General features: G+C 53.1%; 1 protein-coding gene across 4 annotated transcripts in view; it reads right to left on the minus strand.

Annotated features, from left to right (window-relative positions):
- Vav2 (vav guanine nucleotide exchange factor 2) overlaps positions 1 to 14,501 on the minus strand; it is a 177,064-nt gene extending 162,563 nt beyond the window's left edge. For all 4 annotated transcript variants that reach the window (XM_057754957.1, XM_057754955.1, XM_057754956.1 and 1 more), the window contains exon 1: positions 13,786 to 14,501. In XM_057754957.1, coding sequence (XP_057610940.1) covers positions 13,786 to 13,989 — 204 coding nt within the window. In that variant the 5' untranslated portion in view covers positions 13,990 to 14,501. The remainder of the gene's footprint in view (positions 1 to 13,785) is intronic.
- Between the last annotated feature and the right edge of the window lie 630 nt (positions 14,502 to 15,131).

The following is a 15,131-nucleotide window of genomic DNA, read 5'->3' on the forward strand; positions in this document are numbered from 1 at the left end:
AAGTTGAGAGACAGGGAACCCATGATCTTATATGACCAGACCACAAACCTCTGCATCCCACTGAGGGTAGAAAACAAGACTGGGGGGGGGGGATGGGGAGAAGAAGAAGAAGAAGAAAAAGAAACATGATATTTGATAAAGAAGCAAAAAATATCAAATGGAAAAAAGAAAGCATATTTAACAAGTGGTGCTGGCATAACTGGATATTAACATGTAGAAGAATGAAAATAGATCCATATCTATCACCATGCACAAAACTCAAGTCCAAATGGATCAAAGACCTCAACATAAAGCCAGCCACACTGAACCTTATAGAAGAGAAAGTGGAAAGTACACTTGAACACATTGGCACAGGGAAACACTTCCTAAATATAACCCAGCACAGACACTGAGAGAAACAATTAATAAATGGGACCTCCTGAAACTGAAAAGCTTCTGTAAAGCAAAGGACACGGTCAACAAGACAAAACAACAGCTTACAGAATGGGAAATGATCTTCACTAACCCCACATCAGACAGAGGTCTGATCTCCAAAATATACAAAGAACTCAAGAAATTGGACACCAAAAGATCACATAATCCAAAAAAAAAAAAAAAAAAAAATGAAGTACAGACCTAAACAGAGAACTCTCAATAGAGGAATCTAAAATGGCTGAAAGACACTTAAGAAAATGTTCAACATCCTTAGTCATCAGAGAAATACAAATCAAAACAACTCTGAGATTCCATCTTACACCTGTAAGAATGGCCAAGATCAAAAACACTGATGACAACTTATGCTGGAGAGGTTGTGGGGAAAAGGGAACACTTCTGCATTGCTGGTGGGAATGCAAGCTGGTACAACACTTTGAATGTCAGTGTGGCGATTTCTCAGAAAATTAGGAAACAACCTTCCTCAAGACCCAGCAATACCACTTTTGGGTATATATCCAAAGGATGCTCAATCGTGCCACAAGGACATGTGCTCAACCATGTTCATAGCAGCTTTGTTTGTCATAGCCAGGACCTAGAAACAACCTAAATGCCCTTCGATGGAAGAATGGATAAGGAAAATGTGGTACATTTACACAATGGAGTACTACACAGCAGAAAAAATAACAACAGCTTGAATTTTGCAGAAAAATGGATGGAACTAGAAAACATTATTTTGAGTGAGGTAACCCAGACATAGAAAGACAATTATCACATGTACTTATTCACAGGTGGTTTTTAAACATAAAGCAAAGAAAGCCAGCCTACAAACCACAATCCCAGAGAACTTAAACAACAATACGGACACTAAGAGAGACTTACATAGATCTAATCTACATGGGAAGTAGAAAGTAGAAAAAGACAAGATCTCCTGAGTAAACTGGGAGCATGGGGACCTTGGGGGCGGGTTAAAGGGGGAAGGGGAAAGGCAGGGAGGGGAGCAGAGAAAAATGTAGAGCTCAATAAATATCAATAAAAAAAATAAAAACAAAGAAGAAAAAGAGGAGGAAGAGGAGGAGGAGGAGGAGGAGAAGGAGAAGAAGAAGAAGAAGAAGAAGAAGAAGAAGAAGAAGAAGAAGAAGAAGAAGAAGAAGAAGAAGAAGAAGAAGAAGAAGAAGAAGAGGGGGAGGGGGAGGGGGAGGAGGAGGAAGAGGAGGAGGAGGAGGAGGAGAAACAACAACAACAATGGGAGCCTCAGACCTCTAGGGTGCCAGTGCCAGCAGGAATAAGGCTCTGGAATCAAGAGGGGACAGCTAAGATGAAGCGTCTCATAGCAGTGAGACCCAAGAGGTGACTCAACACCATACAGCTCCTCTCATTAGCCAACAAATGAAGTCCTAAGTCACACTCCAAAGCCACACCACCTGTGCCTGCCTGTGTGCTCCAGTGTAAGACAACTATGAGAATCAAAAGAGCTTCGCTGCAAATGCAGTGTAAGAGACACCACATTTAAAACGGAGACCAGCAGAGGGAGGGCTGGGGAGGCACAGGGAACAGAAAGGCAACTGGGGTACCTGAGGAGTACAGGCTTCTGATCCTGGAAGATCATTCCCAGCTCCTACCTCAGAACCCTCCCAGTGCAGCCACCGACGGGCTTGATGGGTAATACATGCCCTCCAAGGTGGCGACAGCAACGTTTTGAGAGGTCAGCTAATGAAAGAAGATGAGCAAGCAGCTCGCCACACCCTAAGCAGATGGCAAAGGGGAGCGGGAATGGGGGCGAGCGCTGTGGTCCTGGAAAAGCCAAGGCTTAGCAAGTGGAGGGAGGGGACCCCATGACAGCACTGTCCCTACAACCAAAGGTGTGGAAAAGGAGCCAGGAGGGATAGTAAGGGCTTCAGGTTTGAGTTGGCTCCAGAGCAAGAGCAGGCCTATAAAAATTCTTTTAATCCTTATACAAACTCTATAAAGAGTGGCAAACACACAGCACAGAACGCTGTTTGTGGCCGGGTCTGTCCTTATGAATCCGCGACTGGCAGGCTTCAGGAAATCTCAGTCAGGTCTGGCCCCGGGTCAAGCAAGCCTCAGCACGGACCTGTCGCCTCCTCGCCACTGCGGAGTTTGCTATTCTTGTTTATCTTTTGGATCCAGAAGCCAAGACAGTGACAACTACAGAATACTATGCAGTCAGGGGGCCCCTGGGTGCTCAGGGAAGGGGGAATCACAGGCGGAGTGTGAACTCAGCCTTGCTGGGGGGAGGGGGTTGGCAGGGGATGACTAGGGCCAAGCAAGGGGCCCTGAGTTGACTCAGTTCTGTTGGGTCTGTTAGCAGCTAAGTGGGAGGAATCTCAGCTCCAAGTCTGCAAGGGATGTAGGGGTACCCAATCTACAAAGCCCTCCTCCCAGGTCCGGACGATCCTCATAGCTGTGACTTCCCTCTGCTACCTTCAATCAGTCCTCAACCAAACTCTATTCAGTGGCTCTTATAAAGCCCTCTCAGAGAACGAGGAAGCAAGGCTCAGAATCAACAGTCAAAAAGATATAATATCTCCAAGAAGTGGTACTGCAGGAATCAGACTTGGGCTAAGAGGGTCTGGTGCTCCACTGGTATCCACCTAGAGACATGCCTGCAGCCACACCCTGCCCAAGTGTCCAGAATGGAGCCAGTGGGTCCCCAGTGGTCTGCATAAGGTCAGCTCTGTGTGAGTGGGTGGGGTCTAGGATCCCAGCCCTGGGGGAAGGAGCGGATGTGGCAGTGGCAAGGCCATACTCCACAGAGGATGTTGACAGGCGGGAGGAGTGCACAGGAGACTTCCGTGTGCAGAAACACAAAGGCAGGAGTCACGGCTACTCCTGGCAGACAGAAGCCCAGTGAAGACACTGAAGATGCGTTGCCCTGAGCCCACACTCCCCAGCAGGCCCCAGCCACACCCTTAAATTCCTGCTTGTTTGCTGGTGCCGCGAAGCTGAAACATTTGGGCACATGAACTTCCCAAGAAACACAAGAAGGCAAGGGGCCACCATCACCTGACCAGGAGGCCAGCCTGAAGGCCATATGGGTAGCAGGGTCCAGCCCCAGCTTCCTACCAGCTTCCTTCTCTATTCATCAGGTCGACATACAGAGGTATCTCTGCAGCCCAATGCTCAATGGCAGATGTTTGGTAAATAGGGTTGAGGAAGTGACCAGGTGAGTCCCCTCCCCACCACCTGGAAACAGGTCAAGGATACGCCAGAAAGCCATGTAGCCAGGATAGAGGCTGCTAGGTCAGCCAGTCTTGAGGCCACCTTTGGATTCAGTCACTGACCTTCTGGCATCCCACCCCCCCTCCACCAGCCTGAGGACCCTGCCAAAGGTCTTGCAGGCTTTCCAGCAGAGTCAGGAGGGAAGACAGTGGAGTTCGGAGACAGGAGGCCTGACCTAACTGGTGAGAAGTGTGGGTCCCCACACAGCTGTAGAACCTCAGCTGACCCCTCACCTCTTCCTCCCTCAGCCATTAAAAAGACCCGAGCCACCCAGGCTCAGTGCCTGGGTGGTGAAGAAATAAGTGCGCCCTGGAGGGCTAGAGAAATGGCTCAGCAGTTAAGAGCACTGACTGCCCTTCAGAAGGCCTGGGTCCAGTTCCCAGCATCCACATGGAAGGCCACAACTGCCCTCAATTCCAGGCCCAAGGGATCCAACATCCTCTTCTGGCCTCCACAGGCACCAAGCGCACACAAATAAATGGTTTAAAAAAAATAATAAATAAATTCACAGGACAGAGCTGACAGTTCTCGTTCACCAGTCTACAGCCCCCATGCCGGCCAAAGCAAAAGAGTCTAGCCTCAAATGCTACTTCCCCAGGCTACTGGGATCCTGCCCTGGTTGGTCTCCCCCACACCCAATCTCCAACTGGCCCTGAGACAGGCCGCCAGTCCTGTGATGTTCCAAACTGCCCATCTCTCCAAGGCTCAGCTTATTGCCTGCAGCCAGGGGAACACCCCTGTCAGGCAGTGAGGACAGACTCAGGGTCATCAGCATCCCACCCACCCGTGTCTTGCCTACCTCTGGGATATAGATTCATAGAAAACCCCATGATCTAGGATGAGGCACAGGGTGGAGAAGCCTCCAAGCTGCTGTCTACACCAAGCCCCCTCTTTGGATAGCCCCTATCTCAGGGTTAGCTACAAAAAGCATCCAGTTTTCAAGCGCCATCTCTTCCGGGAGGCTCTCTCCCATCCCCCTGGCTAGCTGCAACCCAGCCACTCTGTGCTGAGGGCTGGTGCAACTCTGAAACATACTAACAGCAGAAATGATGTGCGTCCATCTCCTGCCTGTCCGGTCCAAAAAGAAGCCACAGAGACAGAGCAGAAGGCCTTTTCGGTCATCTCAGACTTCACCCAGGAACACAAGACCAGAGGAGCCTCCTCCTCAGGTGGCCTGCAGCTGGGCACTGGTGGGGAGGGAAGGAGACGGGAAAGGAAGGTGGCTGTCCAATGCGGCACAGATCTGGGTACCACGGGAGTAAGCAGCAATAAAAGAAGGGCAGGGTATGCGGCATCCTGAGGCAGCCAAGCCTGCTGCCTGGCATACATCCCCCACAATATCCTCCTGAGAGTCCATCCTATTTCAGGTAAGGAAACCGAGTTCAAAGGACCCTCACCAGACTGGCTTCCACATGGAGAACACTTTACTGAGGGCACTAACTGACCGAGGTCATCAGGGAAACAAGAAAAAAAAAAAAAACAGGTCAGCATTTCTCTCTTGTCCAGCACTTCCTGTTAGACAAGCTTGTCAAGGGTTTTTGGCACAAAATGATGTAGACCAGCAGCAAAGAGCAGGACAGAGAGGAGCCAGTGTGGGGTGAAGGGCCCCTCTCCAGTCCCTGCCCCCAGTCCTCCGACCTGGCCTGGGGAGACAGGAAAGCAGGACAAAAAGAAAGGGTAAGGCTGGGGAGGGACTGTCTGGTACCTGACCAGGAAGTGGGAAGCCACAGGAGGCAGCCAGAGGCTTAGTTCAAGCACCAGGTGCCAGAGAGACACCTGACACCAAGTGAGCCTCAGGATAGGGAAGTGCAAATGGGTTGAAGGACCAGCTGGACTCTGGGAACTGCTGGGAAGGTGTGTCTTAGGTTTCTACTGCTAAGATAAACAAAACACCGTGACCAAAAACAACTTGGGTTTATTTGGCTTACAGGTTATAGTCCCTCTTCAGCATATGTTTTATTACCATTGGTTAATAAAAAGCCTACTTTGGCCTATGGCAGGATTGAATATAGATAGTTGGGAAATCCAAGCAGAGATAGAGAGAGAAAGAAGGCAGGGTTAGGAGAGAAAGAAGCAGCTGCTGGAGAAGCAAGATGTAAGGTAACAAGCCACAAGACTCGGGAAGCCAAGGCCGGAGCCTGAAGATAGGAACTGAAGCAAAGCTTACTGAGTCGATCCCCTTGGTTTGCTCAGTCTGCTTTCCTAAACACCCCGGGACCACCGCCCAGGGATGGCACTGCCCACAGAGGGCTGACCTGGACCATCCAATGTCAATCATTAATCAAGAGAAAAACGCCCTATAGGCTTCCCTGCAGGCCATCTGACTGAGGCATTTCCTCAACTGAGAGTCCTCTTCCCAGATGACCCTAGCTTGTGTCAAGTTGAGAGAAAAACCAACCAGGGCAGAAGGGAATGACCTGAAGCAGAGGTCAACAGGCCCTGGGACTCTCAGTTCCCCATGCATAGATGCTGTTTTTTGTTTTTTTTTAATTTATTTTGGTTTTTTGAGAAAGAGTTTCTCTGTGTATCCCTGACTGTCCTGTATCCTCCCAAGTGCTAGGATTAAAGGCCTGTGTCACTAACTGCTTGGTGGATGCTGGTCTTACAAGTCCCAGCCCTGGTCTCACACGACTTGCAGTTGATATTTCCCCCCTAGCGATAGACCCTAGGGCTCTGTGGATGTTAAGCAAGTCCTCTGTCATTAAGCTATATTCTTAGCCCCTACACTCTTTAAGACAGAGTCTCAATAAGTTTCCAGACAGCGCACTGTACATCCTACAAGCTAAGGAAGGTAGAGGAGAGAGAGAGAGAGAGAGAGAGAGAGAGAGAGAGAGAGAGAGAGAGAGAAGAGAGAGAGAGAGAGAGAGAGAGAGAGAACTGTGGTGCTAGGGATGGAACCCAGGGCCTGGCAAACGCCACCAAGCTACAGTCTCAGCTCCTAATAAAAGTTATATTTTAAGGGCTGAAATGGACACCTTATAAAATTCAAAATTCTAACTCCATAAACATATTGTACCAGAGCACAGTCTCGCTCTCAGTTCAAAGACCAGGTACAGCTACAGCTTCCTGCTACAAGGGCAGAGTTGGGGGGGCGGGTACAACAGAGGCTACCTGGCCCATGAGGTCTAAAATATTCCAATTTAAGTTGACAGAAAACACTGATTACCCTGCTCCAGGATAAAGATGGATGGCCAGGCTACGGTGTGGGAGAAAAAAATGTTTTCAAGGAATGTGGGAAGGGAAGCCAGGTAATGGGGGGGGCCCTAACTGGGGAGATTATGACCTGCATCTGCTTAACACAAGGTCCTGTCACATCAGCCACCAGCCACCAGCCCCACCCAGCCCTTCACTCTGCACTGTCTCTGTTCTGAGTTTGTGCTCCTGGACCCACATACATCTCCTGGACACAGAGACAAAAGGAACGGACCAGGTGACAAAGGTTTTCTCATGAGTGTTTTCAAAAGAGGCATCAGGGAGGCTAGAGGAATAACTCCGTGGTTAAGAGAACTTGCTCTCACACAGGCCAGCTGCAACGCCCGCTCTAGAAGATCAGACACCCGCTCTGGCCTCCATAGGCACCTGTACACATGGGCATACACACACACATAGACACACAAGCACACACATGAGTAAAAAAATAAACTGAACAATTTTTCAAAAGAGAGATCACATTGCCAACTGCCCAGAGGCTCCATGGCTTCTGAAAGGATAAGCGCTTCCTTCAGAGTTTGGGACATCTTGGATTACCTAACCCCCAAAGCAAGAAAGAACTCAACTGAGAACTGGGGTTAGAGGGAACACTTTCCTTGTCAGATCCCCCACAAGTAGGGCACAGCCTGACAGCCCCACCCCCCATTCCCAGCTCACTGAGCTTATGTCCCCAGGGACCAAAGCAGGGACAGGCAGTTCTTCACAAAGGCCTCCAACCTGGCCCTCAGCTGCCTCTCACCAGCACCCTGGCTAAGCCAGGTTTTTTTTTTTAATTGACATACATCACACAAACAGTTCACGCCAGTGCTGAGTGTGCCTGCCCTTTAGCAGACGCTGCTTGATAGCTCGCACAGTCTGTCGTGCAGATATCAGACCCGGGCCTAGGGGCGATGCTAGACCCAGACACTGCAGCCGCCCTGAGCATCACCAACAGTGCCATGCAGACACACTAGCACCCAGAATCACTTCTCCCACTTTGCTCCCACTACCTGTGCCCCAAGGAATCCTTCAGACACTCCACACCCCTCACCTTCCCTGCACGAAGCTGGGTTCTATACATACACATCTCCACCCAAAAAAGATCTGACTTTCACCCTCTCAGGGGTGTTCTGTGAAAACTGCATAACCTAAGTAAAATATGTCATTAAAATCAGTGTTACAGAGTAGGCAAGGAGGCTCAGGGGGTAAAGGTGCTTGTTGCGCAAGCCTGGCGACCTGAGCTCTATCCCTGGAACACAGCAGGTAACTGCAGAAGGAGAGACCCACCTCCACAAAGTTGTCTCCATACACACACAGTGGTATGCCTGCCCACATGCACGCCATATACACACATAATAATAATAAACTTTCCAGGAGTGGTGGTGCACGCCTTTAAATCCAGCACTCAGGAGACAGAGGCAGATGGATCTCTGTGAGTTCAAGGCCAGTCTGGTCTACACTGTGAGTTCCAGGGCAGCCAGGACCATACAGTGAGACTGTCACCAAAAAAAAAGAGCAGAGTTGGCGGGGGGGGGGGGGGGGTTAAATTAATATTACACATTTGTTACTTTTTGTTATGACCACCAAGAATGTATACATCTAAAGACCTTTTTATCACATGTGTGTGAGAGACAGTGTGTGTGTGTGTGTGTGTGTGCAGTGTGTGTGTTTACATGTATCCAGCTACCTGCAGAGACCAGTAAAGGGTGTTGGATCCCTTTGAGAGCCATCCCACACAGGTGCTGGAATTCCAGCTCAGGTCCTCAAGAGCAACAGGAGCTCTTAACCACAGAACCATCTCTCCAGTCCTGTGTAAACCTAGATGGGACTCAGCACTGGCAGCATTAACATACATAGAACACAAATGCACACAGAATGCATGCATACACAGACGTGCACGGACACACATATACATGTGTGCTTTCACGTGCATCTACCCAGGTAAACTTTAAGAAGACCCAGGCAGGAGTCCTACACACAGCCTTCCTCATCTTGGTCTCTGTAGATCCCTCGCCTACCAAGGAGCTACATCCACTGAAGCAGAGGCCAACTCCTGAGCTAGGACAAAGGAACACACAGATGAGCCTAGAACATCTTGTGCCAGCAAGTCAGCGATGCTCCCAGAATGACTGGGAGTGTGCCAGAGATATACAGACGCCAACCTGGACCAGTTCCCACTGTTGCCTCAGACAATGTGAGCACCGAGGTAAATAATGGTTGGAGCAGATTAGAATAAAACAGGAAACATAACCCATGCAGGGTGGGAAGAGAGAAAGAAGTGGGGAGAGGAGAGAGGAAGAGAGGAGGGGGGAGGGAGAGGTGAAATCAATATTTACCTCTTCTCAAAGCCCTCCTTAAAACCTAGGTTCCCCAATAATCAAGTAGTTAAACTCCAACATCCCCAGTCAACAGGCAAGGCTGAGTCTTGGGCCACCTGCTGTGATCCAAGGGGAAAGGGTAGCAGGTGCACAGCCTGAGTCTAAGCCTGAGGCATCAGGCAAACCCAAATCCAGGGAGCCTGCACCCTGGTCTAGAGACCAATGAAAGAAGGTCTGGAAGAGGCTTAGGGCAGAGAGATGCAGCTGAAGATCCCAGGTCACCTCTGCTGGAAAGGACTTAACAAGGACACCTAGGTGGCTTGCCTGTAGTCACTGCCTCTGATACAGACAGCTGTGCTGTGGTGACAGAGTGCACACTTTGTTGGAATGCACTGGACGTTAAGGGCATGGAGTCCTCAGAGTCCACAAGAAAGTGGTCTGAACTACGCAATGGCCAAGAGTCAGAGCCATTCTCAGAATGGAAAAGTGCCGGGCTTGAAGCTGGAAAGATGGCTCACTGGTTAAGCAACACCTGCTGTTTTTCCAGAGGACCCGAGTGGTTCCCAGCACCCACATCATTAGGCAACTCATAATTGGCTGTATGTAACTCCAGTTCCAAGGGACTAAATACTGTCTTTTGACCTCCAGGACATCTTTACTCTTGTACACACACACACACACACACACACACACACCCATGAATAAATCTTTCTAAATCTGCCTGGCTTCCTTGAGCATCAGCTTTCCTTTCTCTTCTTCCCCAAACCCCTGTGTCTTGAGTCTCACCCTCTCCAACAGAATCTCCACACATACACTCAAGGAACTGGGTACCCGTCCAATGGCTTCTTTCTCAATCAGAAAACATTTCATCCATACCCACTGGCTGCCCAGGCTTCTGAGACTTCATGGGAACCCTGGCCAGCCTGCTCCCCTCCTGCTCCACCCACCCCTGTGACATGGAGCCAGGCAGAGGAATTTATTCCTTGAAGAAAAGTAAAAGGGAAGAACGTCGCTCTGCACGGGAGGCCAGGCTGAAGGGAGTCAGCAAGGATGCAGCCCTGCCTGGAGAAGACCCAAGACCACACTCGGTGGCAACACCCTTCATGATCTAAATCCCCAGGACCTGAGTCCAGGTGAGCAGGCGGCAAGGGGTTTTCATGGGAAGATAGAGTGTGGAAAGTACAACTCTAGAGACATATACCTGAGCAGAGTTAGCCCAGAACAAGGCTCAGGACAGGAAAGATCAGTCAAGGAAGATTCCTGGAAGAGGAAGAAGCCCCTAAACCAGCTGAGCTAAAGAACCAGGCCGGAACTGGGCAGTGGTGGCAATCCCACTTGGGAGGGCAGTGGTGGCAATCCCACTTGGGAGGCAGAGGCAGGCAACTCTCTGAGTTCTAGGTCAACCTGATCTACAGAGCAAATTCCAGGACAGCCATGGCTACACAGAGAAACCCTGTCTCAAACAAACAAACAAACAAACAAACAAACAAAAAGAACCAGAACCAGGCTGGAAGGAAGTCAGTAAGTAAACTTGTGGTGGGCACAAAAGGAAAAACACAGGGAAGAGGCAAACAGTACCAGGTGGGAGGGTCAGGGGAAAGGGGGAGCATGGAGGACATGGAGGTCTCTTGGAGGTAAGCCAAGGTATTCAGAGATCTATGCTGGGTCCCTGCAGCAGACAGACCATCGATGTCCTAAAGGGAGAAGGCCATCAGAGTGCTATGAACATGTCAGAGGTAGGTGAAAGAGGCCCCTCTTTAAGAGGCCTCCCCAGAGTAAACATGTGGATTGTCACAGTTGACACAGGCACCCTTGGGAACTCACACTGTGACCACTTTAACTCCACTAGGTCCCTTCCTAGGATCAATAACTAGTGACCATACCTAATTAGCTTAATTAAGCCCAAAGTGACTTCCAGGCATTGGAGTAAAACAAAGTATATCCTGTTCACCCAAGAGGACACAACAAAGCAGGCAGTCAGTGTCTCTCCATGACCACTGGTACACAAAAGATGCTTAATAAATGCCTATTGCCAGGCCTGCGTACTGGTATATTCCTTTCAACTCAGCACTTGGGAGGTAGAGGCAGGCAGGTATCTGGGAGTTCCAGGTCAGTCTAATCTACCAGTCCATGTTACGGTCAGACCCTGTCTCAAAATAAATAAATAAATAAAGCCATTATGCTCCCCTAGATCCACCAGTCCAGCTGAGATAAACTCAAAGTGAGATGGGAACTCTGAGTCTTGAAGATTTACCAGGAAGCCATGTGGCCTTCAAGGAACAGGGGACATCAGAGACCAATGATCTGGACATGTTCTGGCACATGACAAGCAGAGAGAAAGGAAATGCACTCTCAGGCCTTGCCAAATGGCCCAGCTTGCTCCCCCATAAAGGATCCAGATGTCCAGGGAAACCAGGCATGCTCCTACTATCACCACAGAGAGCCCACAGGTCCCAGAGAAAGTCCAGAGAAGTCAGCAAGGCTGCAGGTCAGCTGAGGGAAGTCTTGAAATTACCCTTTCTTCAGGAAGCTATGCATACACAAGCTAGTTAGTTATGTCACATACCATCTGGGTGACCTGGGCACATCTGTGGACCTCTCTGAGCTTTCACTATTATCTACAGATCAGAGGTGGTACAGCACTCTACAGATTGTGTCTAGACCAAGGCAGTCCCGGAAAGGGCAGCTGTGATTCCTTCTGCGCTCCAGCAACCACAAACCGAGATAACATCTTCCCCACATATCAGAAATGTGAGCTTCCCTGTAGCAAAGAGCAAGCACCCAGAGAGAAGTCTCGCCCCAGCCGCTGCACAGCCAGCCCTGGCCACGACTGTTGTTTCTTTCCTTATGAATATACACACAGGGCCATGAAGCTAAACTTGGCCAGATACCGTGAAGGTTCAGAGAGCACCTGCAATGTGGAGACCGTGGGACAGACCAGCCTACACAAAATGACAAGCGAGAAGACCAACCCTCTAAACTGGTATCTAGTCGCCAACAATTGACGTCGACTAGAAATTTCCAACACAGGGACTGTACCCTGAGGCCTGCCCCAGCCAGCACCCTTCATCCCATCCAGCCCAAATCACAGGAACCAGCCACTCCCCAATCAGGCACAGCTCCTCCCAATCTCCCTGCCAATCAGCCTCACTCTCTTAACCCCACCCCCACCCCGGGTCAGGCTCAAGCCTCCAGACCGGTGGCAGAACCTGTCAGAAGCAAGCCAGCCTCAGCCTCCAGCAGTTCAGGGTCAGCCCACGGCGAAAGGGGAGTCAAGATCCAGCTGTGTGCAGGAGTCGCCCCTCCCTTTCCTTCCTCGAGTCGTGAAACAGGTTAAGAACTCCGCAGCCTCTCCGTCCCAACGTGGAGGGTGGAGGAACGACGCACACATCGAGATCTCTTAAAGACCTCTCACCCTTGGAGCGTGCCACTTCGGCACACTGTCACGCAGACCTTTCGGGACTCTAGCTGGCTCTCTGGGTTCTACTAATGGTAGAACCACCCCCTCTCTTTCCCTTCTGGGGCTCCCCTTTGTCAAACGGGAAATAGCTGGCCCCATCTCTTTGGAAAGGCAGGCACAGCCAAAGGGCAGAGGCTTTAGGGGGGAGGGGTGGAACCCGCCAGAATATTGGGATCAGTGACTCTCACAAACTCCCACCCCGCCCCCAGACACAGCGGTTCCTGAAGTCCGGGTAGAAAATACCCGGCGTCCACTTGGAGTTGCGAAGTGGGCGGGTCGCACCTGGATAGCACTGGCTGAACCAGAGCTGCCTTGCTCTTCCCTCCGCCTGCCAGGATCCCTTTAAAGAGCGGTCGGGCGGGGGGATCCGGGACCCCCGGAAGGCAGGCCACATGCCTCGAATCTCCTTAACTCTGGGCCAAGTTCCTTCCAAGGAGCCAAGAAAAGCAGCTCCAGTCAGCGGAGTGGACGTGTTCCTGCCCTGCCCTGCCCTGCCCTGCGGCCACACGCGTGTCTCGGCCTCCACAAAGGCCACACTAGAGCGACGGCCGAAGTGGGGGGCGGTGAGGAGACGAAGGGGACTCCCTCCCAGAGGCCCTCCAGGAAGGCCCGGAGGCAGTTCGCTCCGGGCTGGGGTCCCGGAGGAGGCGCAGGCCAGAGAGGGGGCGGCGCCCGGCCCTCCCGCTCCCTTCGGCCCGCGCACCCCGCCCGGCCCGGCCCCTTCGCCGCGCCCTGGGCCAGCGCAGCCACCGCTCCAGCTCATCCTCCATTGGCTCCGGCCGCTAGGCGCGCAGCCCGAGGACGCGGCCCCAGCGTGGCATGCACCGGGTTCGAAGGGACACTCGGGGACCCGGGCCTGACAGCGAGACTGCAGTGCTGGGCGCCACGCCGAGACTGGAGTCGTTCTCCACGAGGCAGAGCAGACCCGGGAGCCGGCGCACACTAACGGTCCCCGTGGCAGTAGTGGTGTGCCCTAGGCTTGGGGGACTTTGGCCAACTTCGCGCCTTCGCCGCTCGCTAGAGCGGGAAGCGGAGACAGGGACGAGCCGCCCTTTGCACTGGCCCTTAAACCAGTCGCTCGGACCAGGGCGCCAGGGCCTCCCGCGGCCGCCACCTCGGCGCTCCAGTCAGCTTGCCCCGCAGCTCACACGCCCGGACCCTCACCTGGGACATCTGCGGCCGGAAATTGATGTCCTTCAGATCGATGGAGCCGGGGGAGAGGTTGTGCAGCAGCTGGCACAGCAGAACGCCGTCGCGCAGCGCCTGCGCCAGGTCGAAGACCACCGCCGAGGGCCACACGACACGATGGTTGGGCGGCAGGACCTTGCAGTCGATGAGCCAGCGGCCGCATTGCCGCCACTGCTCCATGGCGCCCGCGGCGCCCGTGCGCTCGCCGCCGCGGCCGCTGGACCAGCTCTCTCAGGGCAGCGCTCTGGCTAAAGTGCGGTGACCGCGGGGCATCCCGCCCGCCCGCGCGGGGCTAGGCGGCCGGGGCGGGGCTTCGCGCAGGCCGCCCCGGGTCCCCGCTGCGCGGCCGCGCGGCCCTCCTCTTCCTCCTCCTCCTCGGGCTACTAGCGGGCAGTCGCTCCCGCCCACGTGCGGCCACCAGGCGCTCGCGGGGCAGCGCGCCGGGTACCCCCTTCACACACACAAGTCCGCTTGAGCTCCGGTCCGGGCTCCACGCCTCCTGCTGCAGCAGCGCTCCTCGATCCGCCCCTCTGGGCGCCGCATTCTGTGCTCGGGGTGCCCCGTACCGGCCACCGCTCCTGCCCCGCCCGAGACAAAGGCGCAGCGGGTCGCTCGCTCCGTGCGTCGGGCGCCTGGGCTGCCGGCGCCGCCGGCGCTTTGTTCGCCCGGCCCGCGGGCTCTGCGATCGTCGCGGGGCGCTGGGACTCTGAGGCTCAGCAGCTCCCGGGCGCTGGGGATGCAGGGGGCGCGGCCACGGCCGGGCGGGGCCGGGGGCGGAACTGGCATCCTCGCCGGCACCTCCCACGCGACCCAAGCACCGCCTCCAACCCGCCCTCCCACTTCCTGCCCCGGGGCCGCCAGCGAAAGTTGGGGAGGGCGGGGCTGTAGCGCAGGCTCTGGGCTGGCGACTTTCCGTTAGGTGCACGTGGACCCAGGCCGGCAGTCTCTCCTGCAGAGTGATGATGCTTCTGCACCTCGTTAGAGACTAAAAGGTGACCCCTGTAGCGCGCCGCCCTTGCACGGACCTCTGCAAAGACAGACCCGGGAACGCGCATCCAGCTGGGCTACACAATCACGCCCCTATGGCCCCATCAATCTGGTTAATGGGCTCAAGTCTTCCAGAGTACGCTTCCAGTCTAATGTCCTTGTCAGGATCCGCAGGACATCCCGTCTCCCGAAGAGGGAAAGAGGAAAAAAAATCCTTCACTTGCGGTCACAAGCAGCCCCCTCCCTAGATTCCCTGGTGAGAGGTGCTGGCAGGATCGACAGTCTGGTGTCCTGAGGACATCGTGACAGTGGGGGGGGGGGGACTTCAAAGCATC

The sequence above is a fragment of the Chionomys nivalis genome, chromosome 22 (genome assembly GCF_950005125.1).
Source record: "Chionomys nivalis chromosome 22, mChiNiv1.1, whole genome shotgun sequence".
Classification (NCBI taxonomy): domain Eukaryota; kingdom Metazoa; phylum Chordata; class Mammalia; order Rodentia; family Cricetidae; genus Chionomys; species Chionomys nivalis.